This window comes from Bombus pascuorum, chromosome 13 (genome assembly GCF_905332965.1).
Source record: "Bombus pascuorum chromosome 13, iyBomPasc1.1, whole genome shotgun sequence".
In the NCBI taxonomy this organism is placed as follows: Eukaryota; Metazoa; Arthropoda; class Insecta; order Hymenoptera; family Apidae; genus Bombus; species Bombus pascuorum.
This window is the reverse complement of record NC_083500.1, coordinates 12141646-12168774: the sequence shown is the minus strand read 5'-3', so window position 1 is coordinate 12168774 and position 27129 is coordinate 12141646. Positions and strand designations below refer to the sequence as shown.

Sequence of the window (27129 nt, the reverse complement as noted above, 5' to 3'; positions counted from 1 at the left end):
GGGATATTCATAGAGAATTCTCCGCACCCGGTCTCTCTTCGCAAGAATATCCTTCCTACGACGGGGAAAGGAAAAGCTTCTCCCCTCTCGTCCCCAAAGGGCATATCAATGACCGTTTGTTCGACTCGCCAGAAGAACGATCTCGCTCGCTCCTCCACAGGAATATCATTCTGATCTTCACCGTGGCCGCAAGGTTCGAGGGATCGAATCGCTGAATGGATGTCACGACGAATTTTCGATCCAACGATGAATATTACGCGAAGCTGACCGAAGGAATTCGTCGTGGTTGCACGGGTATCGTATCACTCGGCACATCAACGGGGAAATTTGCATCGGGCCTTCGAGGATGATGTGGACGTCTGGATGGTCATTGGCAGACCAAACGTGATAAACTTACTAATTTCTGCCTACCGAGAATTGGCCATTCATACAATATTCAAGATCCTTACACGCAAGTCACTATATAACACCCTTCTACGGATCGGATCACCAGTCTTCTCAGGATTCTCGATACATGCAAGACAAAGCCCGATACGCCTTCCATCCAGTAATCTAGAAGAAAGCGAGAAACGTTTCATTCATTATGATCCGACCAACTTGTTTAATCGTATCGCTTGCTGTCATCTTCGCCATTGTTTCGGGTTTGCCGCAGCAACCCAAATCTAGGAGACCCGCTCCGGAGTTTAAGGTTTGTTCTGTAAAAAGAAAACGTTACACCGCTGTTGTCGAAGAACGTACGTCTTGTAATAGATAAATTTATTAATCTTTTCTTCGAACGCGCGTTAAATTTCAGAACAAGACTGGCGGCTTGGAACTTCCGGACAATGCGACGCTGATTCGGGACAATATCGTGGACAACTTCTCCTGTCAAGACAGAATTTATGGATATTACGCCGATATGGATAACGATTGCCAAGTTTTCCACGTTTGCATGCCGCAGGCTAGGGGATCGATCAGATGGAGCTTCATCTGTCCCGCGGAGACCGTGTTTAATCAGGTGAGTAATTATTCGAATCGTTTCTTCCTGCAGCTTACCAACAAACCGATTGTTCGTCTCGTTAGGCAACGTTCGTTTGCACGAAAACGGAAAACTCGATACCCTGCGAAGAGTCCGAGAAGTTTTACAATTTGAACGAGGCGATTGGCAAGGAAGTGGAGGAAGAGGAGAGCGACATGGAGCACGCCACGAAAGAATCGGACGTGGAAGCGATATCGAAAAGACCGGAGACCAGGACGTCGAGAATCTTGAACAGAAAGAAGCCGTCGCGAAAACAGTGATTTTTTGAGACAACGTTCGCGAAGAATGGGCTGTGTCGTGTGTGTCGTAGAAGAAACGAAATTCGTGGACTGTCGAAAACGCAAGATCAACCAACTATGTTTGCTTGTCTGAAATACGAATGAAATACAATCTTATTTAGTATTTAAGTATATGCGTATTGTGTATTTAAATTATGATAAAAATATGATATTAAATATTACCTAGAGATAGCGTGTAACTTTAGTATACAGGAACGTGTTGGAGTAATATCGTAAATTCGTGAAAGCCTAAAATTAGAAAAATATTAAAATAAAGGAGTTGAAGCGTCTGCGACAAATTTATTGCATATAGTAGTCGTACATGTAACTAATACTGCTATTTTCATATTTATAATTAAGCAATCACGCGCGGAAAGGAGTTACACAAATGTCCCAAGCCTAGAAAGAAACACAAACTACTACGGTGCGGTAATAATCAACGAAAAGCAAAGATTAACTTAATGGCTAAATAAAATTATTACGTCGAAATTATTACGTAATCATTACGAAGCTAAAAAACGTTAACGACGACGCTTTCGTTAAACATTTATTTACAACGATTGATATGTTTCGATATTGGTCTCGTGGCTTAAAATAAGTCGGAAATAAATTACATAATATAGAAGAATTAGTACTCGACGCGGTTACTGTACATTAACGAAATTACGGAAAAAATAAAAGAAACTAAAAACACACACGCACACGTGCAAAGCGGCTAGAGAAAAATCCAATCTCTTTTTGTTTAAAATTCAGGTAATATGACGCGAGATGGCAAAAGTCACCGAAACGAATCGGTAAATCTTCGGCTCTTTTTCTATTTTGTATCTTTGGATAACTAGCCATTATATCGTGGATAGGCGGTGCCTATTCCTCCGTTCATAAATTCCGATAAAATAATAAACGACGATAATTACGTCAACTTTCGTGCCCACACACATTTTCACATTTGTCAGGAGAAACCTAAAGCGCGTATCGCAACTCTGATTCAAGTACATTTCAGTCGAAGGAAAGATAATCAAAATCAACGTATGTACACCTCTGACCTGATCTATACCTGATAGCCACTGGCCTCCTAGTACGATTACACGAACATAATATGTATAACGATAGTAAAAAAATAATATTTAACACGTAAATAATTCACTTACAGATATAAGCGCTCTTTAAACCAAAACCAAACGACGGTATAAAACGTTTGCATCTTTAAGAAACTTCTTGGAAGAAGATTAAGCCACTGATCTTTTATTCGTATAGCGTATAAACGTTTTTCTTAACTGGACTTGTATAGGAAGATTCCGAAATTGTGGAGCAACCAACGATCGTTGCTCGCGTAAAAACGAGTCGAAAATATAGACGAAAAACCGTTTCTTTCGATATTCTACGTTTTACTCACGAAAATGAGGCGCCGCAATTACGAACAAGTTTTATTCTACATCTCCGATCGATTCTTTCGCCGAGGAATCGCCTTCTTTCCGATTGCCCCCGTGAATCTATCGATATAACGCGACCTACATATATTAAATATTTTCGACAATGTGTACCCTGTGTCGTCCACCGAGCAGATGTCCTACACTCCTGCATGACACTAGTTCTCGTCAATTCGCCGTAGCGGTCTAGCAAAGTGGAGAAGGTAAAAATTTCATCAAGAAGAGGAAGCTAATTTAAGCCTCAGAATCCACGGCTAAATCGGCTTCGATCTCCTCGGGACTTCTAAGATCGATGGCGAACCTTTTCTTCGCGTTCTTGCTTGCCATCTCGGCCATTTGGTTCTGCGCCTTCACGGTTCTCGAATAAATGTCGAAAGCGGTGGCTAAAGCGCAGGTGAGCTGCCTCGCGTGATGTTTCGATTCGCAAACGAAAGCGTGGCATTCGAACGGCGAAACTCTCCTGAAATTCTCCGTTTCGCGTATAACGATCATGGAGAAGACACGCGTGTAGACGAGATCCTGAACACCGTACGAGATCGTTTCGATGGCGTATATCCTGGCGAAGTTGGAGTCTTGTTTCCTTTTCTCGATAGGCAGCAGGGCAACGCCTTCTTGAGAGACGACCAGTTTGGTCAGAGGGAGCATGGTGTTGGTCGGTAAGGCCTTCGCGGCAGCAACCATATTATCGACGGGACCCCTCGTGTGCTTGATGCCCCAGAGGCCCCTGGCATCATGAGAGCCCAGATATTTCACCTGAAAAGGGTCCCCCTTTTAGTCTCCCACGTGCGGCCCTATTCAGGTAACAACGAAACCTTTACCAAGACCTTGGACCTCTAACGTAACGTAACGAACGGTATAAGCGAGAGTTTTAAGGCCCGTAAACTTACATTAAGAAGGCAATAACGTTATAATTTAATTAGCTAACGAGTCGAGGAGATGCGAGGTGTTACCCACTGGTGGGTATGTGAATTTACGCTTTGTCCAAATAACCGAAGAGAGTTCGATAGAGGTATAAGGCGAGGTGCGAGGAAAACATCGTGAAACATACCTGGAACACCTGAGGAAGATCCGTCGAACCCTCGAAGACATTGTTATCGATGGATAGACGAGACAATTTTGATACGAGGTCCTTCTTTCTGTCGGTGGAAGAAGCGAGACTTTTGTCCTTCTTCATATCGTTCAACTCTTGACTTTTCTGTATTGAGAAATACGACGTTAATACACAAGCGTTACGAAATATCTCGACGTCTTTTTGTCGTTTAAAAGAACGGTCGTCCTGTTGAAGCAAGATATATGTGAAACGGGACCAACAGTTAATTAAGTTGTACGCAATTTACAAGGTAAATTATGAAGCAACGTTTTCTGTCACCTCGTGACTCTCAAAAAAAAAAAAAAAAAAAAAGAAAAAAAGAAAAAGAAGAAAGAAACGAGATAAATCGGACAAGAGGTTCGTCGAGAAGGAAGTTTTAAACGTGGCGTACTCACGGTACTGTTATCGAGTCGACAGATTCTCTGTGTTTGTCCGGGCTTCACTTTCAGGTGATACTCGACCACGTTCGGTATGTTCGGCGGGTTGGAAACGACTGAGGAAGCCGGAGAGGATGAAGAGGCGGTCGCTGGCCGCTGAGGGACGGCGTTTCCGGTCTCGGTCGCCCCGAATAACGGCGCTGTCATCACTGATCTATGCCCGCTAACCGTTTCCCCCGTCTGACAAATTTAACGAAATTTTTGGTCATTCTTTGCCCCGAGCCTTTATCGATCTCTTAAACGTGTTTATCCGACCTTCTTCTCCAAACAGCTACCCTCGTCGTTTTTCGTCGCATCTTTAGAATCGTTTAACTCGTTGTTAACATTTTTCAGCACACCGTCAGACCTCTTCGTGAAACCAAAGTCCTCGTCCTCCATAGCGGTTCTCGATCCTGTCTGTCCTCAGAATTTTTTCACTTGCTCCAAATCGGCCCTCTTCGTGTCACCGTGATCCTTTAATCACACGTAATACAATTAGCGGAAACAATAGGAAATATCGAGCCTCTCTCGTTTGGATGCAAATTCTCGAAAAATGAACAATTTACTCGCAAGGTTAGCTTTTACCGCAAATAAACGACACGCTTTTTTTTCTACTTCCCAATTTTCGAAGCCGATCGATATGGTTTCCGAACATCCGAATTAACGCTGGTCGTCGTTGCCCGTAATCGTAACAAGACCATCTCGTTATGCCAAACAAAGTGCAAAGCGTAACTTTTACATATAGGACGTATGGAGAGCCGGGTAAGCGAAGCACTCGAGCAGTTTGCAGCGACCTAACGAGCAGAAGGGAGAACCGACCGACCCCTCGTAGACGTTATTATCGTCATCGTTGTATCCCGAAATGCGTTCAGCCGCGAAATTAAAAACGTGCTTAACGTCTCGGCTTAAACCGGAAAACAGCTGTCGCGCAGCACGTGTTGCACCTTGCGCTGCAGCTCGATCGTTGCTTTCGCTCTCTTTCCGTGCGGCCAGCTCTCGATCGTTTCGCTCGCAAATATAGAAGTCAGGCCAAACTCTGTCCAAGTTTGGAAAACGTTTCGTGCCACGTCGCTTAGGATACTCGAGGTACAAAGAGTCGTTTCACCTGCTCTATTTTATACAAAACCAGTCATTGTCCCCGGTCACAGATTTAATCGAACGAAACGGATGCGCCGGTGCACATAAAACACGATGCTATCGAGAATCCTAAATGTGTACGGGGGGCTTGGCTTTGAGCAGGCAGGAAACGTGTCAGGTGACCGATAGTCAAGTGAAAAGGGATTCGTTGATGTATTCCGTCCGTTGGTCAGGTGTGGGCATACTGTTGTTCGAGCTTACGCCGCGTTGCGTCGACGCGAATCCGTGTGTGCAGTTACCGTTTCGAAAACGTGCACTGGTTTCCGCGCTCCCGGGGACGAGAGCGCAGAAATTCAAGAACCAAGGTCGAGTCGGAGAGCCGTTCGTGAAATTTTACTCCGGCTACATTCCTCTCTCTTTCGCGAAACCCGATAACGAACTTTCCATAAATAGAATAGAAGAAAGGAAACTCGTACGAGCAAATAAAGAGCGATACGCGACAGAGTTTAACCGACTCGAGTCGAGAATACCATAAGACCGCGTATGGCGCGACAAAAGGTGGACAAATTTATTTTTGGGCACCTTGTATGTTGCTCGCGCCTCTACACCTGTCGTCCAATTACACCCGCGTACAACGCTAGAACTGTTAACGCGCGTGTCCATGTACCGGGTGTTCTAAACTGCGTGTGTAGGCTGACGCTAATGTAAAGAAACTGGTTCTTGCGACAGCCTACAGAATATTCGATAAAGGCGCAAAGATTTATTATACGATTCGAAGATATCTATGCAAAGAGAAGGAAGAAGCAAAGTATTAATAGTAACGGTATCGTTCGAGAATGAAACGAAGCTGCAGATAGTCACTGATCGTTATTACGGTTTTCCAAGATTTCCGTTACGCATCGAGATATCGGACTTTATCAATTCCACGAGCAAGTAAATAAATTCTTCAACACCGACGTCGAAACGTACACGATCGTAAAAGACATTTGACGGAACGCCGTTGCTCGACGCGGGAAATAGGGAAGGAGAGGAGTTCCCTTCTCGCTTCGAGTTCACGAGAGGATAACAACGATACCGGAAACGTCGGTGGACGAGTGTCTGACCGGAAGCTATTATACCCGTGTCACGAACGGACTGCAACGGCGCGCGTCTCGCGCTGTTGGAATTTAAACCATACACTTGGCTGTATTTACTCTTTTTAGTCGCGACAATGTTGCTTTATTTTAATTACGCTTTTAACGCGCCACCTATCTCCCAATTAACCGATATTACGGACGATAGTGAGCCAACGGATCTCTCGTTATCGATCCGAACGAAACGAAACGATACATCGTAACTCATCGCCGTTCCCTCCCACGTTTTCCCACGGTCTCGCCATTCTACGATACCACTCTTTTTCTTCGGCAAAAATGCGGAAGGAGAAGATAAGTAGATCGGCAACTATCGTAACCAGAAAAGAAGAAATATAGGAGAAAAATTCAAGCGCGATTTTTATTTCTCCAAAGATCCTATCACCGTCTTTATCGTTGATAAATACCCACTATATATAAAGAGGATAACGAAATCTTACGATCCTCGATACGCGATCGTTTCTCTGAAGAGGATGTCTCCGTGAAACGCAAGACACGAACTAAACGTTCATAAAGAGATAAGACGTAACGACCAGTGTCATCCAACGATTACGAAGGAACCGTCTCGACGATGCAGCTTGCATCGCCGCACGGATAAAACGTATACGCGTAATAAATAATAATTCGATGAATTACTTGCTGTTATTTACCTCGGCGGTTGCCACTCGTTCGACGATCCACATCACTGAAAGACACACGTTCACCAAATTATCGACTCTTGCTCGGAAGATGAGCGTTTCCGAAGCGCAAGCGCGATCTCGATACGAATGCGACTGTGGCCGGACCACTCTGTCGATTCCGAGTATCCGGAAGCGTAACCGTAGACGCAGCTACCGATCGATCGATCCGCGCCCGTTCAACCGCGAAACCGTTCTAAGGATGGACCGATCTAGGATCGGCGAACGATCGACAACCGGCTGCGTGCTATGCACCGTCGCGTATACGTACGACTGAAAATCTGGGACACCGCAGCTCGCTCCGACTCGCGTCGACTGATAAAACACGCGACGAGTCGCCAGCACGAGCACGATGCCACCACGCACACTTACGTATATACGCGTCTATTGTTATCACCAAACTTTTGATAAATCTCAAGTAAGCGAGATAACAGCAATTCTATCTTCGCGCGCCAACAGTCACGAATAAGACAGAAACGGACTATTTGTTCGAACGAAGATAGAAGAAAATAACAGTTTTATTTCTAATCGCGACAGTCTTTGTTTCGTCGAATTAAAGAATTCGCGCTCGTCGCTGTGAACGTTCGCATTTCTCCGTTACTACGTTTCTTCGTTTCACAATGAGATTCGAGTAACTATTAATTTGCTGACGAACAGGTGTCGCGCTACCGAATGTGGCACAGCCACGACCAGTCTCGTTCAAGCACAACCGGAATGAATTGTAAAACATACAGCAACGATGTTACGTGTCAGTGATATCGTAAGCACAGATATCGATGATAAAAGCGAAGAAATTGGCGAACATGTAGCTTGCGTTGCTAGCGAAGCAAGTCGAAAGACGCTTCCTAGCATTCGTTATAATTGATGTTATATCGCTTACGTAACTCTGGGTACAATAAAATCCATACGTTACCAACAGAGTGTTACGTAAAAAAAGATAGTGAAGCTTCGATTGTGCGCACATGCACAGGTACCAAGATGCGGATAAAAATCGAGATATCAATTAAAATAATTAGACAATCGGCGAACGCGTAACTAAATCGATAAGGATTTCTAACGATAGATTCGAAAACGCGTCGAGAATCGACCGATCGTCGTTGCATGCAATTACGTGTTTGTCACCACCTCGAAACGGGTGATGGAAAACAGAACGATCGGATTGCTAATACGACCAGCTTGATGATACTCCACCCCATATCTTGGTTAGTAATTAATCCTGTGATATCGTAATTAAATATTTAATCGGTCGACACAGTGGTAGAAACGTGAGAAAAACTTTCATGTCGCTTTTGTACGGCGACAGGAAAGATGCTCGGAAGTCAACTCGTTACGACATTACGAAGGCTTATAGCGACTGAACATTGCCGAGCGTGTGAAAATTCGGAATATAGAGTAACCGTCTGACGAAAGTGTCCATTAAAACAAATGGTCCCCTTTTGATTGCCTGTTTCTGAAAAAAAAAAAAGAACAACACACGGTCTCGTCCATTCTTACCGCAATAACACCTGCGCTTTTACGCTGCACACCATTGGAAACAGCAACGTTGAGATACGTTGCACGATAACGCGTTTGAAGCATCGATCGAACCAGTCTTGTATTAGGCAGTCACCAAGGGATTTTTTAACGCGACTACGATATTCTTAATAACAGGTTTCTTAACAAGAGAGGAAAACAAAAGTTTTCTTCTTCGTCAACGCTTGGCGGTTCCCTCGAGATACGATTGCCTGCTATTTTCAATCGTAAAACAGCCGAGCGGACCTTCCCACGAACGTTACACGGATTTTGTAATCGGCGTGATATATAATTAAGAATAATTTAATTCAAAACGACAACTATCCTCCTCTTGTCTTCCTTCTTCTTGTCCATTCTTCTTCCACGTCTAAAATACACGATCGTTACACAAGTGGCGTCTTAGCATTAGCCGTGGCAACCGTTTTACTTTGTAAACTACACGAACGTTTGATAAATCGCTGCAGGATATATTTGAAAACGACGCAGTATTTTGTTACTTGATTCGAAGGTAAAGTATGCGAACCGTGGCTAAAATCAGCTATCTAATACCATGGAATTTGCATGTCAATCTCGAAATGTTCGCGGTCAGCAATTATGAGCCGCTAATTGGCACTGAACGCGCCTCGAAAATTAAGGGGCTACTGAGAAGAGGATGGAACAGACTGCGGCATGCAAATGAACGATTTGATCGTGCGAGATTTCTATTTTCCGCCTGTTTAGTTACGTCGTACCTCGAGGTATCTCGATCGGAAGAAAGGAAGTACTTTGGAGCTTCCTATTTCCTTGAAAGATATATATATTTTTCCTTTTTTTTTTTTTTTGTTTCTTACTTGATGGCAACCTCCTGCGCTTGATAAATGGCAACGAACGCGTACTTTCAATTTTATTTGGAAATCTTTCTTCGTGGCAGAAAAAATGAAAGAATTTTTGTATCTAGTCTTATCAAAGGATGTTGAGAAAAAACGGAAAATCGATATGATAAATAACTTGGCCGGATACTCCGATTCGATAAGTCGCAGGATGGTCGGTCGCGGATATTAGCCTGCAAGTTTCCGTCTAAGTCGTTCTCGACCCAATCGTGTTCTGTCGTCGTTCGAATCAACAAATTTCTTAAGAGCTTAAAAAACAAACTTCTTCGGATGCGATACAAAGGAGGAGCGCAGCGTGGTTAAACCTTGGATACACAGTGCGAGATAAGACCGAGCGATTTCGGCACTGGTACACGTGACGAGGATTTTCCATTCTGCAGAGAATCCCACGAAAACAAAAAACCTAGCTATCAGATCGATGGGATCGGTGAAATAATCTAGAGCATCTTCCCCGCGAAAATGCGAAAACGCATACAATGAAATTAATATTATACAATCCCAGCGAATCGGTGAAAAGTATCGGATATGGTAGAGGAAAACATTCCGCGAGAAAACTACCTGGGAGTAACATAACGAAATTTCGATGGAACCGGCAGGTTCTTCCCCTGGTCCTTGTAACAAGATCGTTTTCACGGTTGTAGAAGCACAGACGTTGCGTAAACGTGGAGCAACGTCCACTTTGTGTTCGAGGTACAAAAATAACGACAATGGTGGATCGATCGTGCTCTCGTAGCTGATGAACGAAAGATCGTTGATCGACCGGCGTTCTTACCTATTCCTTTTCAACCCCTTTTGACGAAGACGTCGAAAGATATGCCTGAAACGCGAAAAAGAAGTTGCAACCCTGACTCGAGTACGATCTTTACGACTGTTTTCACGGGTGTAAGAACACGAGAGGGATTGCGTAAGAGAAGAATCTGCGGCATCGTAGAAACGAATCCCTCCCCTACCTCCTTGGGATCTTCTCTTTCTCCGTTCGTCCGGTGTGGGAGCCCCGGAAAAGAGGGGCTCTCAAGAACCCCCCCTTGTTTCTGCTCGATCTCTAAAGCCATATATATACCACCACTTCGTGGTAGCATCCTTCGAGAAAGAAACTTTGCCCGTAACACCGTGGAGACCGAACTTGCAAGCAGAGGTCCAGCGGATCGGGACCGGTGAGTGCATTGTGCCAAGATCCGAAATCGAAACTCATCCTAAGATAAATGAACACCACGTGGAAGGACACTGCGGATTAAGGTGATTGGATCTTTTACGAAACGGTAAGATTTTATTTCCTTCCGCTTCCAACAACTTGGAAAGCTTCGATCCCCAGTGTTCTAAAAACATAAGATCGAGAAGAATATTTGAATTTGAGTAGAACTTGGATGAAATTAATCGATCCTCCATCTGATTATTTCAAATTTACTAATCGACGATTTCATCCGATTTTTTAGATGATTTCGCGGTACCAAGTTTTGTGCGCGCTGCTCCTATTCGGCGCTGTTTTGCTGTACCAAGCGATGGCGGTAAGTGACACGATTCGCCGCGTTTCCCTCTAAAACCGTCCGATTCGGAGTTCGAACCGCATATAATATACGTATATTCAGCAGGGAGTATCGTGCACGCAATACCTTTACGAAAGCGGCGCTGAATTAAAGTGCGAAATTATTATATTCACCGTACTTTCTCACGTGCAACAATGACAGAGGGAGGACGGTATCTTTTCGCGTCATCTTCGCCAAGTGGCGGCATGAAGTAATTCATTAATTAAGTCGTGTTGCGCGAGCGCGTTTTCTCGCGCGCTTCCTTGGACAAAGTGGTTCAGAAACGTGCGTTAAAATTTCCACGTCTTTCAGGTCCGTTACGTTCGAACAAGATTGCGCAATGCCAGAGATGGGTCCTGGCAAAACCATCCGGGATTCCGGAATTACGAAACCGTGTGATTCGAGCGCGAATCTACGCGTGTTCATCGACGGCACTTTTATTCGCGCGTTTATCGATGGGCGATCGTGCGACTACCGAGCCGCGAGCATATTCATTTTCACCGGAAACGATGGCCGTGAACGCGGATCGAAACGCAAGGGGACCGAATTTTCAATGCCGCCGAGCCACCAGCCAGAAAACTGAAAATGATTAATTAATCCGTCGATCGTTATCGCGTTAACATTCACGGTACGCGATTCCAGAAATTCTTTCTTCATCCGTCGAAGAAACCATCCAGCCATTATGCCATTATGTAACGCTGAATTCTTCCACGTCCAGTTTTTTCGGTCAAATCGTCTTTAAAATTTTACGATCGTCCGTTTCGTACGACGTTACCAGGTTACAGAGGATTTTTGAACACCTCGTTGCGTATCCAGCGAGACGAATTTAACGGTTACGTTTTTTCTCGCGAGGGAAGGTTCGATGATCGTCGAGCAAAACCCTGACCTACCCTAGTTTCGCTGGCGGTAACCGCGCCATGGATTACGGGCGTGCATTCTTGCCAGGCGTCGAAATCACCCGTCACGTCGAAAGGGTGGAGGCAGTGTCTTGCGGTTGCGCGCGTGGTAGTGGACGGGAGATCGAGTACAAAGGCACGGAGATGCGCATCCGCTTGCGGGGAACAATGTAACCTGACTTCCGGTCAAACATCGGCACGTACACGCACTGGACTGGCTCGATCCGACGTTATGTCGCAACAGCCTCTTTTTTTCTTCTCATTTTGACCGATAGCCAATTGCGAAAAAGATCGCGCAACGAGATTCGCCTGCGATCCGCCGCGATTTAAATGTTGTTTAAAGGCTGCTTGGATCATTAACCCTATGCCTTTTCCTTAACCCCTTTCGCATTTTATCTTCGTTGCGCGATCCAACAGTCGGATAGAAATTTTTGTTAATGACCTAACAGGCGCTCGATGCATCGTGCATAACAATTGCGCTACGAGAGGAAGCGCAACTTATAGCGTGCATCCTCGTTCGGTCCACATTCCATTGTGAGCAATGATAGATGATGAAAGCTGTCGGTGATGTTTCGTCACAGTGCCAAGGGAATTGCAATGTAAATAACGCTTTTCATAGTTGCGCCTTCTCGGCTAATTGTCTTTGTTCCAAGAGAAATCAAGATGTAATTTCGCGCAACTTATTTGAATTGAAATACGTAAGCCGTAATTCGATTATCCTACATATTCATATTCCACGTATACGTTGTACGCATGCTCCCTGAAATCTTCGTCATCGCGTTATGAGTTGCAACAGGCTTGCAACGTATGCGTGTCTCCGTACGATTAACGTTAATTAAGATGCGACAGTTTCAAACATCTCGGCTACCAATCTCCGCTGACGTTTCAGCAAGTAGACGGCTATACACCTGGCGTGGATTATCCGATCTACGACTCGGTACCTTTCGGCCTTACGTTTACCTGCGGGGGCAAGTTACCTGGTTACTACGCCGATCCTGAAGCTAGATGTCAGGCAAGTTTACGCCGTTAACTCGTGCCATCTGATCGAAACACAGAAGGATGAACAACACGATTTTGCAATTTTTTATTAGGTCTGGCATTGGTGTTTGCCAAATGGGCGTCAGTTCAGCTTCCTCTGTCCAAACGGCACAGTTTTCAGCCAATCGGCCCGTGTCTGCGATTGGTGGTTCAAGGTACTGCGTTCTCCGTCTACTTCGATCTTTGTCATTTCTGTTCGAGGTCTGCTTAAAACTTTTTCTTTATCGTAGGTTGATTGCAACGATTCGCCGAGATTGTACGGTATCAACGACGACCTGTACAGAGATGTGAACGGGAACAAGATCTAACGCTCTGATTGTAAAATCTGTGAACATTTAAACGCGTGTTAACAAAGAGTATATTTCTGTGTACAGTTTCTTCGAGACAAGAGAGTATTTCAATAGAAGCGAGATTCGTCCGACGAGTTGTGAGTTCCTAGCTTGCCGGCAGAGAAACGAGTGAACAGAACGCTGTAATATTCTCAGACGCTAAATCACACGACGACGATCGATCGCTACAGGCTGATCGAACTTTTAGCTAGGTAGAGTTTCATCGCAGGTGCTGATCACTTCCATAGAACAATGAAAAATCTCTGTATCTTCCCACAAACCATCCGAATAGTTTTAACCGCCTTATAACAGATTCGATTCTTCAATAAAGAACAACAGATGCATTAACTTTTTGCTACGTGTTGAACGTGACCGTGCCTTGGTCGTGCTTTAATCGTACCGGCCATACTTTTTATCGTAAAACTGTGTTAAGAGAGAACAATCCCGGGGTGAGGAGGGAAGAATGCGCGATCGTGCATCGCAAAACTCGAAATCGCATCGAACAATTTCTTGGCATGATCGAACAATAGAAAGCGAGCGAGTGATCGACGCGAACGACCGGCTCCTTCCCTACCTTTTTCCTGTCAAACGCTGCCCATTCGCGCTACGCTTTTCCGTTTACGTTTTACATGCGCGCTGCGTCGCGAGTCTTTTCCCCCTCCTTTTCCGCTTGCGTATCTTTCGAGATCGATTAGAAAGAAATGTCGATCAATTCTTCGACCAAATCGCGCGGAAGCCTCGCCGCGCCGGCTCGTTTTTCTTCCGATCCAACAACGTGTAATTACCACGAGGAATTTCAATCGATGCCTCGGACGTTACGTAAACGAATAGAAATTTGACGCGATCACTTACGAAACCCTCCTAACTTCCTCCTGTCGAACAAGTTTTTAGAGTGTCAAGGCCAAAGTCATCATCGAACGCCGTTATTACGATTATCTTCCGTTGACCACACGAATCAAAGGAAAAATACATCGATCGTATCGTAGCCACCGCGTTGCGCGTAATTACGATACCGTCCGACATCGGGATGATGCCGTGACATCTCTAAAAGAACGAAGCGTCGCGCAGGATTACGAGGAATTTGCATGAAACTTTCGAGCGGCGAGCGAGTTAAAATTCCGCGCGCGTAAAAAACACGCATCGAGACGTTCCTCCTCGAGCGAATCGCGAGCGCAAATATCACGGACGTACCCGACGTCTCGTCCTCAAATTCTTGACGATCCCCTTTCAAAGATCAACAGGCGTGTCGTGGCAAGTCATGCTTCGGACAGCGATCAAGATCATCGGTATTCGTTGTATCTACGATATGGATCTGGATCGAACGAACTGTTCTATTAGCAGGCAACGAGTATCAGGATACCGACTCGCGATACGCTAGCTGTGAAAACTATTTATACATACCCTTATATTTCTGTCAAACGTTCAAACATCGCAAATACGATGACACGCAAGTACTCTCTATAGCCTTTATATTATATATGACGGTACGATAGATTTACAGCGACGTAACTAGAAAATATGAATAAAGAATGGCATTGGATTTGTAAATACCGACACGTGTCCCGACACTTGTGGCCGATAATGTAAATGTTCGTCGAGTTTTACGAACCGATCGACTATAAAATGGCCGACGAAATGACGCGACCTTATCTCGAGGAAAAGAACGTGAGACAAGGGAGATCGAGGCCTTGAATCTCGAAAAAGAAAGGAGTTGTCGTCCTTAGAGAAAGCAGTGAACTTTGATGAAACGATCCATCTCATGGACACGGGGGAGTTCCAATTATCGTGATACGATCCTGTTTTACGATCCTGTCAACGAAGCTGAATCAAGAATAAGTCGCAGCTAGATGGTCATCGCAGTTTTCATCGAAGGTTAACAGACTTCTCATCTCGGATTTCTTCTTCGAACGAATCCAAAAATGGTCGGCACGTACACGCGTCAATTGCACTGGTATTCCCTTAAAGTTAGAAAGGACTAGTCGAAGGAGTGGAAGCAGGTTAGAATACTTTCTTCGAGTAGCTATAGCTCTATTCGCTCGATGCCTGACCCTGAAGGTGATTTATCGAAAAGCCAGTCGGCTAGATCGCTTTTTCGCGTCTAACGGCGTTCGATTGCGAAAGGATCGTAGTGCGAGCCTCGCAGGAAACCAAACTCCCTATTTCCAAAGAGTTAGGCGCGTTTTCGTCGGCCGAGAAAGCGATCGTTATCGATTAATAGAATTCTAGAGGCGCGATGTACTCGCCGCCGGTTCCACGATTTTGTCCTCCTCCGTGTCCTTCGTCGGCGGAGACGACGTTCCACTTTCACTCCGTTCCTTCGATCTTTCGAAAAAATTACAATTACGAGGAGTTTGCTGCGTAGTTGGCTCAGGTTATTTACGAAAGATCAGAGGGATGCGCGAGTCGGAATCCCCTGAAGGCGCCACGAGACCTTTGCAACTCCGCTCGAGATATACCTTGGTCCTTTGTTTGGGCGCGCTCCAAAGAAGAGGAGGAAAAGTAAAAAACAGACTGTGCGGTAAAAGCAAGATGCGTTGTCCATAGAAACGGATGGCCTTCTAACGCGTCGCTCAAGAGTCAAGTTTGAAAGGTTCGACGGTAAATAGCATCGGTTCTGTTCGAGTTGTGTTGACGCTGACTATCAGGTGGCGACGCAGGTGCTCCTCGCGAACCTTTCGCTCGGTGGGGACCGTTTTTTGACAGAGCTACGCCAATGCGAGGCCAGCCAAGGCGCCTATGTACGTCCAGCCCCCCCTCTCTCTCTCTCTTCGACCTTATCCTCCGTCGTAGAAAGCTCGACCAGACGACGCTGGCCGGAGCACAACGCTCCTGCTGCTGACTTTTCCACTTCCATCGCGCAGTCTTCTGGCCGGACCGGACGCGGTCTTACCCTCAACCGACAAACGCTGTGTTTCTCCGGGTGATTCCTGTCGAAAATTCGAGCATCGATCCACCCCCGTTCAGAGCGGTTTCGAGTTGCCGAGCGTGCCCTCCCGAACACAGTGCTTTCTCGAGATCGTTCGCTGGCAAAGAAGTAGTCGCGCGGTGTACAGGTGTGACAAGTATACTTGGAGTGCGCCTCGATGTGAGCACGGTGCTTTCATGAGGGATTAAGGAATAATCGACGGAGCCGAGAGACAGGTCTGTGCATTTCTTTTGTCCGAAGCAGCTTCTATCTTTAAGAACGTGGCACGCTTTCTAGAAACAGCAAGTTTCTCGATCGAATAATCCGCAAGAGTTTGAATAAGAGCGATCGATTATTCCGGGCAAACAGATTGGTCGTTCGAAGAAAAGACAGCTACAGTGGAAATACCTTTAGATGGAAATCGAGGTTTTTATCGGATTATTCTCGCTGTTAGAATAGGAGAGTTTACGAGATTAACGTGGCGAAAGTAGTGGCAATTGCTTCGCTGTTCGTACTCGCGAACGTTGGCTTCTTTCCTCCACCGAATCCAGACGAGCTAGGCAAATTAGATCCGGATTACTTAAGCAGCGGTAATCACGGTGTTTTATTCAAACGGTACGAGTCGTCGGCTTCTGCCCGCGGCCAGAATGTCGGCATTTTCTTGCGACAATCCGTCCACGTGAGCGTTCCAGACGACTTGAACCGTACCTCGCGGCTAAAGAAACTGCTTGAACCAACTCTTTGCCCGATATAGTCGAAAGAAAAGATCGGCCACGCAATACCCTGGTCAAATTTTCGTAAGGAGAGAAAACCGTGCGGCGCTTTGGCGTGAAAATAGTCTTTCGTTGGTTTCGCGATCCCCGGCATCCATCGATTCGATGTTTCACGACGTCTTACGAGAGACAGCGAGAGAAGCACGGTCGATCGATCAAATCGAGACAAACGATACGGTTCGTTTGAAATCGTGAAAGGACGATCGGGCAGCGCGCGAGAGCTTCAGGAGTAAAATAAAGGCGCCAGGACTTTCGCTGACCATCCCATCCTCTCCCTCTTTCGCCGAAACGTTTTTACATCTTCGGATGACAACGAAAGCGAACTGGTTCTATCGTCGAATTTACCGTCCGCCCGACTTTCCATTCCTTTTTTTCTTTCGTGGAAAAAAGAACGCGACTCCTACGCTCACCATCTCCCTCGAGGTTGTTTAATAAGGTGAAAGGAGAAAAAAACACCGCCGATGCGTTTGCTTCGAGTCGGTCGTATCTTTGTTTCCAGCGTTTTTCAGTCTGTATTTTCATATTTATTTTTTTCCGTGTTTTCGTGCGTTCCGAATAAGCTTCGAATGAAATCGCGGATTTCTATTCTGCTCGAGGATCAGTGCATTAACGGGCGTACGTACTGGTTTCGTTCGAGGAAATATATTCAGGCTCGGTACACGTGTTGAGAACACACGCACGCGAATGTACGCACGTATCGCCATAACTACGACTGAAGTATGTATTTTTTTTTTTTTTTTTTATATATATATATATTGTAGAAGGAGTTCTCGTTGATCTCTAGGAAGTGGAATATTTCCACGCTCTTTCGTTTATACATTTCCGCGATTTCAATCCATCGAAGGAAAGGAAGTCGAGGATAATGGAGTGTCCGGCCGAGATTGCTTGGGAAATTCGAACGCTCTGACTCGCGATCAGCTCCATTTTCTGTCTGATTCGTTCGAATTACATATATCGTGAAGTACAACATTAGTACACTTCCATTCTGCACCAGAATATGGCGTGTAGCGTAACGTTCTCCGCGAGTTACGCGTCTTACAACATCGCGGCGATAAACAAGCGGGCGTAATTTTAATCGTTAATCGAGTTACACGCCGGCTAATTCTAGCTGCGATTTTTTTCAACGGTCTATGGAAATGAACGAACCGCCGTTCACGGCGGATCGGCTACTTTGTCGATTAATCCCGTGGTTTTCCGTAACCTCGACAGTGCCTCGACCAACCGCTCTCTCTCTCTCTCTCTCTCTTTCTCTTTCCTTCGGTGTCTCCCTTTCGTTCTCTCCTTCCTCCTCATTGCATTCTAACGCGTCCACATTCACTTTCGATCGGCGGATTCCGTGGCCGATTCTACACACGCTTGAAAGTGAATTTATTTCGCGAGGAGCCCGTTAGACTCACGACACGCCTAGCCGGCCTAATTACTCGCCACACCACGAAATCGCTGTTTCGAGTCTCCGCGGAAACTTAAACGTCTGGAAGCGTTTCGCGGCCGGAAACTACGCCGCTCTGTGATCTTATTCGTCGTCGATCGGTCGGTGAGATGTCGAACGAAGCAACTTGCATAAATGTATATCGAGATACGGAGAAACTGTTCGTAAAGGAGGAAAACGTGAAAGCTCTGAGAATCTGACAGGATCGAGCGGATGCAAGGAAAGCGAGGAAAGTAGCGTGGAGAATGAACGCTTGCTTCCCTCTGAAACTAAGAAATAGGCTCGTTTCAATAATTATAGGTTTGAAATCGCAGCTCGATCGCGCATAAACCGCCGACGACTGTGGCCGGCCGTTGCGTAATCAACGAGCGCTTTCGCGAGCTTACGCTTGACACGTCGACCGATATTTTACCGAGTCTTTTTCGATAAACAATATCGAGAGCGCGCGAGCTCGAACGAACGCCGCGTTACGACACGAGAACGCGCGTCGTCCAGCCGCGGTCTGCTTTCTCCCGCTATACGCTGTCGGAAAAATAAACGAGCTACTTGGTCGTAATCGAACAGCCGGAATAGGCTTAATGGCCGGGTCGATTTGCCACGAAAATCGAGCCAATTCTTTCCCCAAAGTACACCGCGTCCCGATCAGGTTCCAAGCAGAATCACAAACGTAAAACGTTGAACACGACGACTTTCGTGTACACGTGGTGCGAAACATTTTTCACGTATGCACGCGTAATTGGACAGAGACGAAAGTTTCATCAGGCGCGATATCTTTTAAAAGCGTCGATCGCAACGGACTGGTCGACGACTCCGTTTGCAAAGAATTCTCTCGAAAATGAATATCACGAGTACGGCTAACGAGAACCGTCGTCGCCCGTATCCTATAACGTGCTATTAATAATAAGTAGTATTATAAAGAGTACTCGGCGGTGGTCTCGAGATTCTGCTGGATTTTTGCAACTATTTTTTATTCTTTGGTGAGTCGATGTTTCCTCTCGATTTCGAAAATGTTCTCGGCAATTCTAACGCAAAACTCTTAACGACTGTAGAGAAGGGAGAGCTAAGTCGTCTATCGAGTATCGGGAACAGAGACGAGGGAAAGACGATTTTGGCTGCTATTTCTCGCCTCGGGATAAGGCGAAATTTGACCGTCGCTTTCGAAACGAAACAAAGTGTGTCAGACTGTTCTACGAGGCACGCGCGAATATTGCGCGATATCTACTTTCGATGATGCCCGCGCGATCTGCACCGATCGATTCGATATACACGATCTGTCTTCGTGAACGATACTTTAGAGTAGTAACGCGAACAGCGGCTGTGAAACTGAGAGACAGACCACAAGCCGGTGATCGTGAAATTTCCATTCAAGCAGAGACGATCGTGCAACTTTCTGGAAAAAGGCTACAAGGATAAAGCGGCGAATTAAGTAAATTGTATTGCAAGTATTGGTTCTAGTTTCTTTAGTAGCATTCGTCCTTTCTATACCTGGCTTTTCATAATAATTCGACTAATTAATCGCACGCTCTTCTGTGATCTCGTACCGTTCGATGGCGGTGTAATTTCTAGACGCGGGTATAATTTAAGAAACGGTAGGAAGCAATCGTAAAACGCCTGTTGTATGATTCAGTATCGGGCTCGTTATGCTCTCTCAGCGCGCTATCGTTGCCGTGGCTGAAAAAGACTAGAAAAGAGGCGTGACGGCTTCACGACACGCTAATTGCGCTAATTATATACGCGAGTCTCTTTCTCTCGCGAGAAAGAAATTCGTAGGAGAAAGAGGAGGATGAGAAGACAAGTCCAATTTCCGATTCCGGCACTGTTTCTTTCCGTGCAATCACTTTCCTGCGGTTTCGGAATCACGTCGACTCCCAGTTACAAAATTTTCTCCGAAACGATGGCGAAATCGGATTCTGGATCGTGGAACGACCGCCGATAAGCGTAATATGGCTGCGGGCCGCGAAGACAAATGGAAAGCGTACGTCTTTTTTTATTACCACTTTCCTTATCATTAATATCGTTAATTTCGCTAACTTGTGGCTCGTTTTTGCCTTTTACCGTCCAACTAACGCCGAACCAAGAAAAAAGCGGTACAACTTTGCGAGCAGAAGCCTCGCACCGTTAGCGTTCTGGGGCTGTAACGCCGGTTTATTTGTCGCGGCAGGCTTACACAATGTGTCGATAAAACGTGGCAAATAGCGGTTTACGGTCGAATAAATTTTATTCACGGTGGAGAGTGAAATCGTTTATCCCAAAGCCGGTTCTCTCCGCGGCAAGAGCAACGTAGTCGCCGCCTCTCACGGATCGTCGTTCCACGAAACGTTACGATTTTGTCAATTAAAAATTAAACTTCGCGTTCTCGATTCCTGGTTGAACGAACTCGACCGGAAAACTCGCGAATTCAGAGATCACCGCGACGATGATAAACGCGCTCCTTAGTCAACGATTACCACCGATGAATGGATACCGTGTTACGTAAGTTGACCGCTTTTAGCGAACGCGAGATCGATTATATTTGCCGAACGATACTCCAGACTGGTATTTGTACGAGAAGAAAGCGTTACCGAGAATTGTAATTAATAAGTACGATACAATTATATAATTATCGAAGAATGGAGAACTGTAACTTTCTGGAAGAAGGACCCGTACGAGGACGTTCGATTACAAACGGACGCTAGGGTCTTTGAAACTCTAACAAGCGCAATTTTTCGTAGTCGAGGCAGCTGTTTCCTCCTCTCGTTCGATCGAATGCTCGTTGTCTTATGGCGTAAAGCAGGCGTGTCGCGTATCAGCTTTTGTCAGCTTTACTCGCACGCGACCAATCCGGATAATTCTGGCACCTTGACACGAAAAACCAGTCAGCATTAAAGCGCACCTTCGCAGCAACGATTTCCATGTCTCTGTGAGTGAGTAGGATACGTTGAAATATATTTTCATGCTTTCAAGGCCTAGGTTTTCAAGGTAGATCCGCGTTATCCTAATTCCTCTCTGTTACGACAACAGCTGTTCCAGCTACCAGGTGAATAAAAGCGATCGCGATATACTCTCGTTCCATATTCCTCGGGCAAGTATCGACGCCAGTGGCATACTCGTTCGCCTGCACAATCCAACACTTTCTACATACGAAATAGCAATCCTTTTCCTAAACGACGCGGAGGATTATTAACGATCCGAAAGAAACCCACGTTCGTGGTCTGCCTCGTTATCCTACGATCGCGTCTACCAATAACTGTAAACCGTGATTTTAATTGAAAGCGACGAACGAGAAGAACGAGACGGAGTCTGTGCCTGATATCGCGCCGAGTCTGACCACAGTCCTCTCTATCTACTGTACGTAATTATGTGCTGTGCACCGCGAATGCAACAAGTGTCTAACGAGTTACGGCGTTGGAGAAGACGCGGCGTGCGCGTCTATATGGAATGTACATTATACCGGTACTCGTCTCGACGGGACACTTTCTACCCACGACGCACTAATCCGTAGTCCAATGAACATGAAACGCGGATAAAAGTGGCAGCTAGCGGTCGTGTGAAACGCGCCTGTTCCTTCGTTTCAATTCGCCTGCATCGCATCCCATATCCCTGATCTAACGACTGGGAAAATATCGCGTTACCTTCCTTTTTCAGGATCGAACTTAATTGCTCTGTGCCTTGACCTCGCCCGATCGGTTGCGTTAGACGACCGAGCGCGATCTCGAATCGAGTGCGCGCTCAGATCGATAAGGTTACTCAACGATAATCCAAGTGCCGATTACGGGAAAATCGACGAGAAAGCGTATGACCTCACCGCGAAAAACCTTTCCATGGAACGTTCGATCGCGACGAGCTGAATCTATTTGCAGCGTATCGATAAGCGTCTGGCTGACTTCTAACGGCTTTTTCCACTGCACAATGATCCGTGATTCGAGTTTCCGGTGAACGTGAGCTACGTTTACTCCGTGTACGATTGCGATATATATGTATAACGACAGGAACAACGAAACGAAACTAGAGAGAAGTCAATTCTCACGTTCTGCTTTTAAGTAATTGTTTTTACAATTGAGAGCGCACGATCGAGAGAAACGCTCGAGTTGCCAAAGCACCTGACGCGGGATAAATGTTGGAAAAAATGCGGAAACTCGTACGAATGGACGCGGAACACAGTCATTCGGTGACTGTTTTCCTTCGTCGCTTCGTCGTTATTGCCACTGTCCAACGTACAACCTTTTCGTAACAATGTAGGATAACGCAACGTCGATAGCAGCTGCTCCAAGCACGAGGAAATGAAAGCTTGTTGCACCAACCTGTACGACTTTTGAAGGCTATCGGGTTTTCTAACCACGCCTTGTGTCGATGGTTTATCTGAAAAATCGCGAATGTCTTAAGGGAAGAAACAACGGTGGCAACCACGTTCTAAATACGTACGATAATAATTGCTCCTGCACATAGAATGAAAAATATATCCCTGCCAGTAGAATTTTTACGAATTTTCCATGTACGACGGAATTGTTCGAGCTTTAAGAACGAGATTCGCTTAGAATTTCATTTCCGGAGAACGCCTCGGAGGATAATTCGAAAGCACTGACTATCGTAAGGTATTTAAGAAATCAAGTGGGTCGGGCAACTGGTCGTGCTAGCCATAACTTCCGGTGACCTTTAGCGGTCGCGGGATGACCGTTACGTGTGTTGTAACATAACGTAATTCACCGTAAGGTAACGTTACGAGTGTCGCGTTCCGCGCACAACTCGATAAAGAGGAATCCTCGGTTTGTCCGTTGGAGGAGACGTATTTGCATTATCCTGGAATAGCCGCAGGGCGTTTCAAAGTATCTACGTGATTCTGCAAGCGAGTCGAACGGCGAGAGGATTCGTTTCGTCTTGATTTTCTAGCCATTTTAGAAATACCGTAGGAACACGATCGCGTAATCGTGGCTTCTCCCGAACGAGACGAACAACGCGACTAAATTTCCCAGCAGGCCTGAGAACTCGCACAACAGTTCGTTGTGACACGAGCAAAGAAAGCAACAACGAAACTTGTGTAACCGAACAACGCGGCGATTCTCTATCTCCGAGAGGAACGCAGCCATCCTTCTGCTTTTTCCTGCCGCTTTTACACAAACGATAACGATCCGTCTGCGAACTGGAGCGCGATAGAGCGCTTAATTAATTCGAAAATATGCCGCGATTAAGCCGAATGCTCTACATTTTTTATCCAAAACCGAGACAAGACTAGAAAATTTCGATCATCGAATCCAATACTAAACAGAGAGATCCGTAAACTTAACTTTCAATGCCTTGCGTTACAGTTTTCGATCCGTTAACCCTAACCAGAAATTTCTATAGTCGGAAGAGCAAAAATCGACGAGGACGAATTAAGCGCGGTCGAATGTTAATCCTTGCGAATGTAGATACGACATAATTTATTTCAAAGACGGAAGATGTATATTGTAAATCGTCTCTTTAATCGGGGAAAGGTAAAAGATACCGAATTACGTAGTCAAAACCTAACACGAAAGCCAATCTTATCTCCAAACTACTTTCACCAGTTTCCGTTTCGAAATTGAGAGAATCTGCTCGGAATACATCAAAAAACTGAACCTTCGAATATCGTCCGCTGGATTTATCGAAATATATTTCTGTAAAATCGTCGCCATCCGTGCCAATTCTCTTCGCTATTTGCTCATAGAAGGCCGACTAGGTGTTTCGAAAAAGTTTCATCCGTGAAGCGAAGAAGGAGATATACCGGGTATCCTAAGAGCGAAGTTCTCTTTGTTTTAGTAATTAACAGAAGTAGCATGCGCAGCAATGACGACAAAGTCACACCCGGTATTACGTGATCGTGCATTTATATAACACCTACATTATCCTTGCATTATATGGTTAGCAGTGGTGACAGCACAGAGAAAGTTCCTAACCGTTCCCATATGCTCAAGTGCCTGCACCGGTCTACGGTCGACGCCAGAACTACGTCTCGATTATGCTTTATACAACTCGACATCGAGCTTTGGCAATCCACGTCCACCTCCATGTCGATTTTTAATACGATCGTAGCTACGATATTGCGTCAATGCCGAAACGCTCTTACGAAATTCTCGCATCGAATTAATTAGAAATATTTCTGCCTGTTACAGTAGCGCCAACATGCGGGAGAAAAGGTGGCTTCTGCTCGCTCTGTATGGTAAGTAAAACATACGTTTCTAAGACTCGCTGCCAAACACAGCGATCGCCCTGTGCCACTTAAAACGTATCGCGCACGATCTTTCAATATCTCCGCGATGATTTAAATTATCGATCGTATTTCGATGGAAGTAAAAGCATAGTTGGCGATTATTGCGATGTGACAGAGCTTAGTATTTTTGGACTCTCCATATCCGGAGAGGAATGCCGAAGACAGCGGTCGACCTTCCATTCGAGAGTTTAGCATCGATGTTATTCGAAGTTCGTTCACACCGGCATCCCACCTACGTATATTCATCCTTCGGTAGGAATCGAGTTCGCTTCGTAGAGTTTGATACGGTAGGACGATCGAATCTGTCAATTTATTTTGAAAAAGAAGATGCTACGTTTCGTATTCACGACACAGATAAACCGCGTACGTGTGACGCGCGAAAGAACTTCACAGAAAGAATCCACAAAGGAAAAGACAAACCTGTTGTGCATATCAACGAGTCCGCTTCCTTTGTCCTATTGCGACGTGCAATGCGAACCGACGAGCTCCGAAATTCTCTATCGATCGAGGCATCGGAAAAACGAGACGAACGTATTACAAAATTTCGAGCAAGCAGCTTTCGTCGCTAGCCGACGAACTTAAAAGCAGTCGTCCAACGGGACATTGTTAAACGATCACGTGTACACTTAACGCGGTTTCTGACATTTTCACTTGTTCGACGACTGTTCGTTTCTCGTATCGAGCGACAGCCAGCCGAGGCCTTCGAAAACTTGTTTGAAAGCTACCGAACGATACGGTGTACCCTACACTCGCGTCTCGATTCCTCGACATCGCACAAATTTTCAGCCATAGTTTTGCACGAACGTTTACCATTCTCAAACGAGTTTACGTCGCCGATCTTTCGAATAATCGGTTCCATCATCGACGTATCGCGCGTGATCGTGCAAAAGTTCCGATTAACTTCTTGCTTCGATTCTCCTATCTTATCCTCAAACTTTTATAAGAAACTTTATTTCGTTAACGTGATAATTAAATTGTGCGATTGGATGGGAAATGAGCGAAAGAAATTAGTATGGCGACGACGCCCTTTTTTAACGAGAATGCCGTGGCATTCCCATTCGAGCGGGAATCGAAAAGACAATCGTTAGCTGGCGATACGATAGAATCGGAACGAAGCAATTTGTTTAGACCGCCGCTGCGGCAGTCTGTTTCGTCACGAAAATGTTTCGCCGTTACATTTGCAGCAGGGGTGTGCCCGCGCCAGCGTTTCTCACAAACGGAATGCGAGCACGTTCCCATAATTCATTTTTATGCAACGTCGCCGGTTGCTCGTTGTTATCGATTCCAGCTTGGAAAACCACGATCCCGTTACGAAGGTGCACAACCGCTGCCGGGCGACGTGTTTTTCAACATCGAGGACGTTCACTCTCCGAAAAGGACCGTAAGGAGACCGTCACACCCACGTCGATCGTATCCATCCGATCCACTTCTCTATCGGACACCCCTTACAAAGAGAGTATCGGCGAAAGTATCGCGTTTTTTCCACGGGACGACGAGTTATCCTGCCTGGTTCGAAAGGTTGTCGCCGATCCATCGACCTTGAACCGGTTTGATTTAATTAGACGTAGTTGGTGCGCAAAGATTTTGCGATAATTCAAGTTCATTAACGGGATATCGTTATGCTGGCGAGAAAAAATAAGAGACACGGCAAAGGTTTATCCTTCGACGGTCGGTCCGACGAAAATAAAATGATTAGACGTATCGTATTGTACGATCTCCCCATTGATCAACGAAAGTCACCCACGAAAGAAACGATCGATAGACAGCCTTGATCTGCTTGAAAACAATTGCCCAACCGAACGCATTCACCTGCGCCGCGAAAATTGCAACACTTAAAACCGAGCTCTCGCTGCTCTTCTCATGCGCAGATTTCGCAACGCCGACGCTTCTTCGTGACTTATGCAATCCGTGAATGCGTATCGGCCTTTGATTATTTACCATGTGTCTAACCGGTGTCCCATTCCAGCACGTTCCAGCGATCAAACCTGTCCCGTTGCTTTTAATAGTCACGTTTCGATCGACAACGTTTACCGCAATACGGGAAAACCGAAGGGAAAAGATCAACTACGAAGTTTCAGATCGTATTTCGTTTTACCAACCAATATCGAATATTTTTTTTTTCTCAATTTCAGGAATTCTGTTGACCAACGCAGTTTCAGCCGAACGAAAGCCTACCAGACCGAAATTCAAGATCGCGACAACTTCCACGTCGACGACCACTAGCACCACCACCGAAGACAGCCACGTCCACGAGAATGAAAACGAAGATACAGAGGTATGTCCTAACAAAGTAACGTTCTAATCGCAGACATAGAGATATAATTGCGCTCAACTTCTTTCGGCGTATCTAGTCGAATCGAGACGTTGCTCACGTAGCTCCGAGCAGTGAATTTATAATGCGAAAGCGTGGTTGTAGCGCGATCCTGTCGTGTCTCGCCTCGATTTACCGCTGCAGGAATAGAACGGGCAGATCGTTTATCGTCGATGATGCAAATCGCGTTGATGATGCTACGATCACGACAAACCACGCGTCTGTT

At 45.6% G+C, this 27129-nt stretch overlaps 4 protein-coding genes across 6 annotated transcripts in view; 3 read left to right on the top strand and 1 right to left on the bottom strand.

The window, feature by feature from the left end:
• Positions 1–27129, top strand: part of LOC132913214 (uncharacterized protein DDB_G0283697) — a 320416-nt gene that overhangs the window by 285789 nt on the left and 7498 nt on the right. Inside the window, exons 2-4 of one of the 3 annotated variants that reach the window (XM_060971344.1) lie at positions 16383–16421; positions 24495–24541; positions 26725–26867. In XM_060971344.1, coding sequence (XP_060827327.1) covers positions 24505–24541; positions 26725–26867 — 180 coding nt within the window. In that variant the 5' untranslated portion in view covers positions 16383–16421; positions 24495–24504. Of the gene's footprint in view, positions 1–16057; positions 16422–24494; positions 24542–26724; positions 26868–27129 lie in introns of those variants that run through there. The other 2 variants (XM_060971345.1, XM_060971343.1) reach the window with 2 other exon arrangements.
• Positions 303–1595, top strand: LOC132913240 (uncharacterized). The gene is made up of 3 exons (XM_060971409.1): positions 303–688; positions 794–997; positions 1063–1595. Exons 1-3 carry the CDS (start codon positions 584–586, stop codon positions 1276–1278), a joined length of 525 nt encoding a protein of 174 aa, XP_060827392.1. The 5' UTR covers positions 303–583; the 3' UTR covers positions 1279–1595.
• LOC132913234 (uncharacterized) lies at positions 1577–8451 on the bottom strand. The gene is made up of 5 exons (XM_060971401.1): positions 7087–8451; positions 4506–4703; positions 4209–4430; positions 3772–3918; positions 1577–3476 (listed from the first exon to the last, which is right to left on the bottom strand). The coding sequence occupies exons 2-5, from the start codon at positions 4626–4628 to the stop codon at positions 2958–2960; spliced, it is 1011 nt and encodes a 336-aa protein (XP_060827384.1). The 5' UTR covers positions 4629–4703; positions 7087–8451; the 3' UTR covers positions 1577–2957.
• LOC132913243 (U-scoloptoxin(01)-Cw1a-like) lies at positions 9782–13628 on the top strand. Its single transcript, XM_060971414.1, has 5 exons — positions 9782–10753; positions 10928–10999; positions 12803–12925; positions 13005–13106; positions 13182–13628. The coding sequence occupies exons 2-5, from the start codon at positions 10928–10930 to the stop codon at positions 13257–13259; spliced, it is 375 nt and encodes a 124-aa protein (XP_060827397.1). The 5' UTR covers positions 9782–10753; the 3' UTR covers positions 13260–13628.

Coding starts and splice junctions, on each gene's coding strand:
- LOC132913240 (XM_060971409.1), top strand. CDS start 584: ATGATCCGACCAACTTGTTTAATCGTATCGCTTGCTGTCATCTTCGCC. Junction 689..793: donor GACCCGCTCCGGAGTTTAAG/GTTTGTTCTGTA, acceptor GTTAAATTTCAG/AACAAGACTGGCGGCTTGGA. Junction 998..1,062: donor CGGAGACCGTGTTTAATCAG/GTGAGTAATTAT, acceptor TCGTCTCGTTAG/GCAACGTTCGTTTGCACGAA.
- LOC132913234 (XM_060971401.1), bottom strand. CDS start 4,628: ATGGAGGACGAGGACTTTGGTTTCACGAAGAGGTCTGACGGTGTGCTG. Junction 3,919..4,208: donor GTCGACTCGATAACAGTACC/GTGAGTACGCCA, acceptor TTCTCAATACAG/AAAAGTCAAGAGTTGAACGA. Junction 3,477..3,771: donor ATCTTCCTCAGGTGTTCCAG/GTATGTTTCACG, acceptor GACCCTTTTCAG/GTGAAATATCTGGGCTCTCA.
- LOC132913243 (XM_060971414.1), top strand. CDS start 10,928: ATGATTTCGCGGTACCAAGTTTTGTGCGCGCTGCTCCTATTCGGCGCT. Junction 12,926..13,004: donor ATCCTGAAGCTAGATGTCAG/GCAAGTTTACGC, acceptor ATTTTTTATTAG/GTCTGGCATTGGTGTTTGCC. Junction 13,107..13,181: donor TCTGCGATTGGTGGTTCAAG/GTACTGCGTTCT, acceptor TCTTTATCGTAG/GTTGATTGCAACGATTCGCC.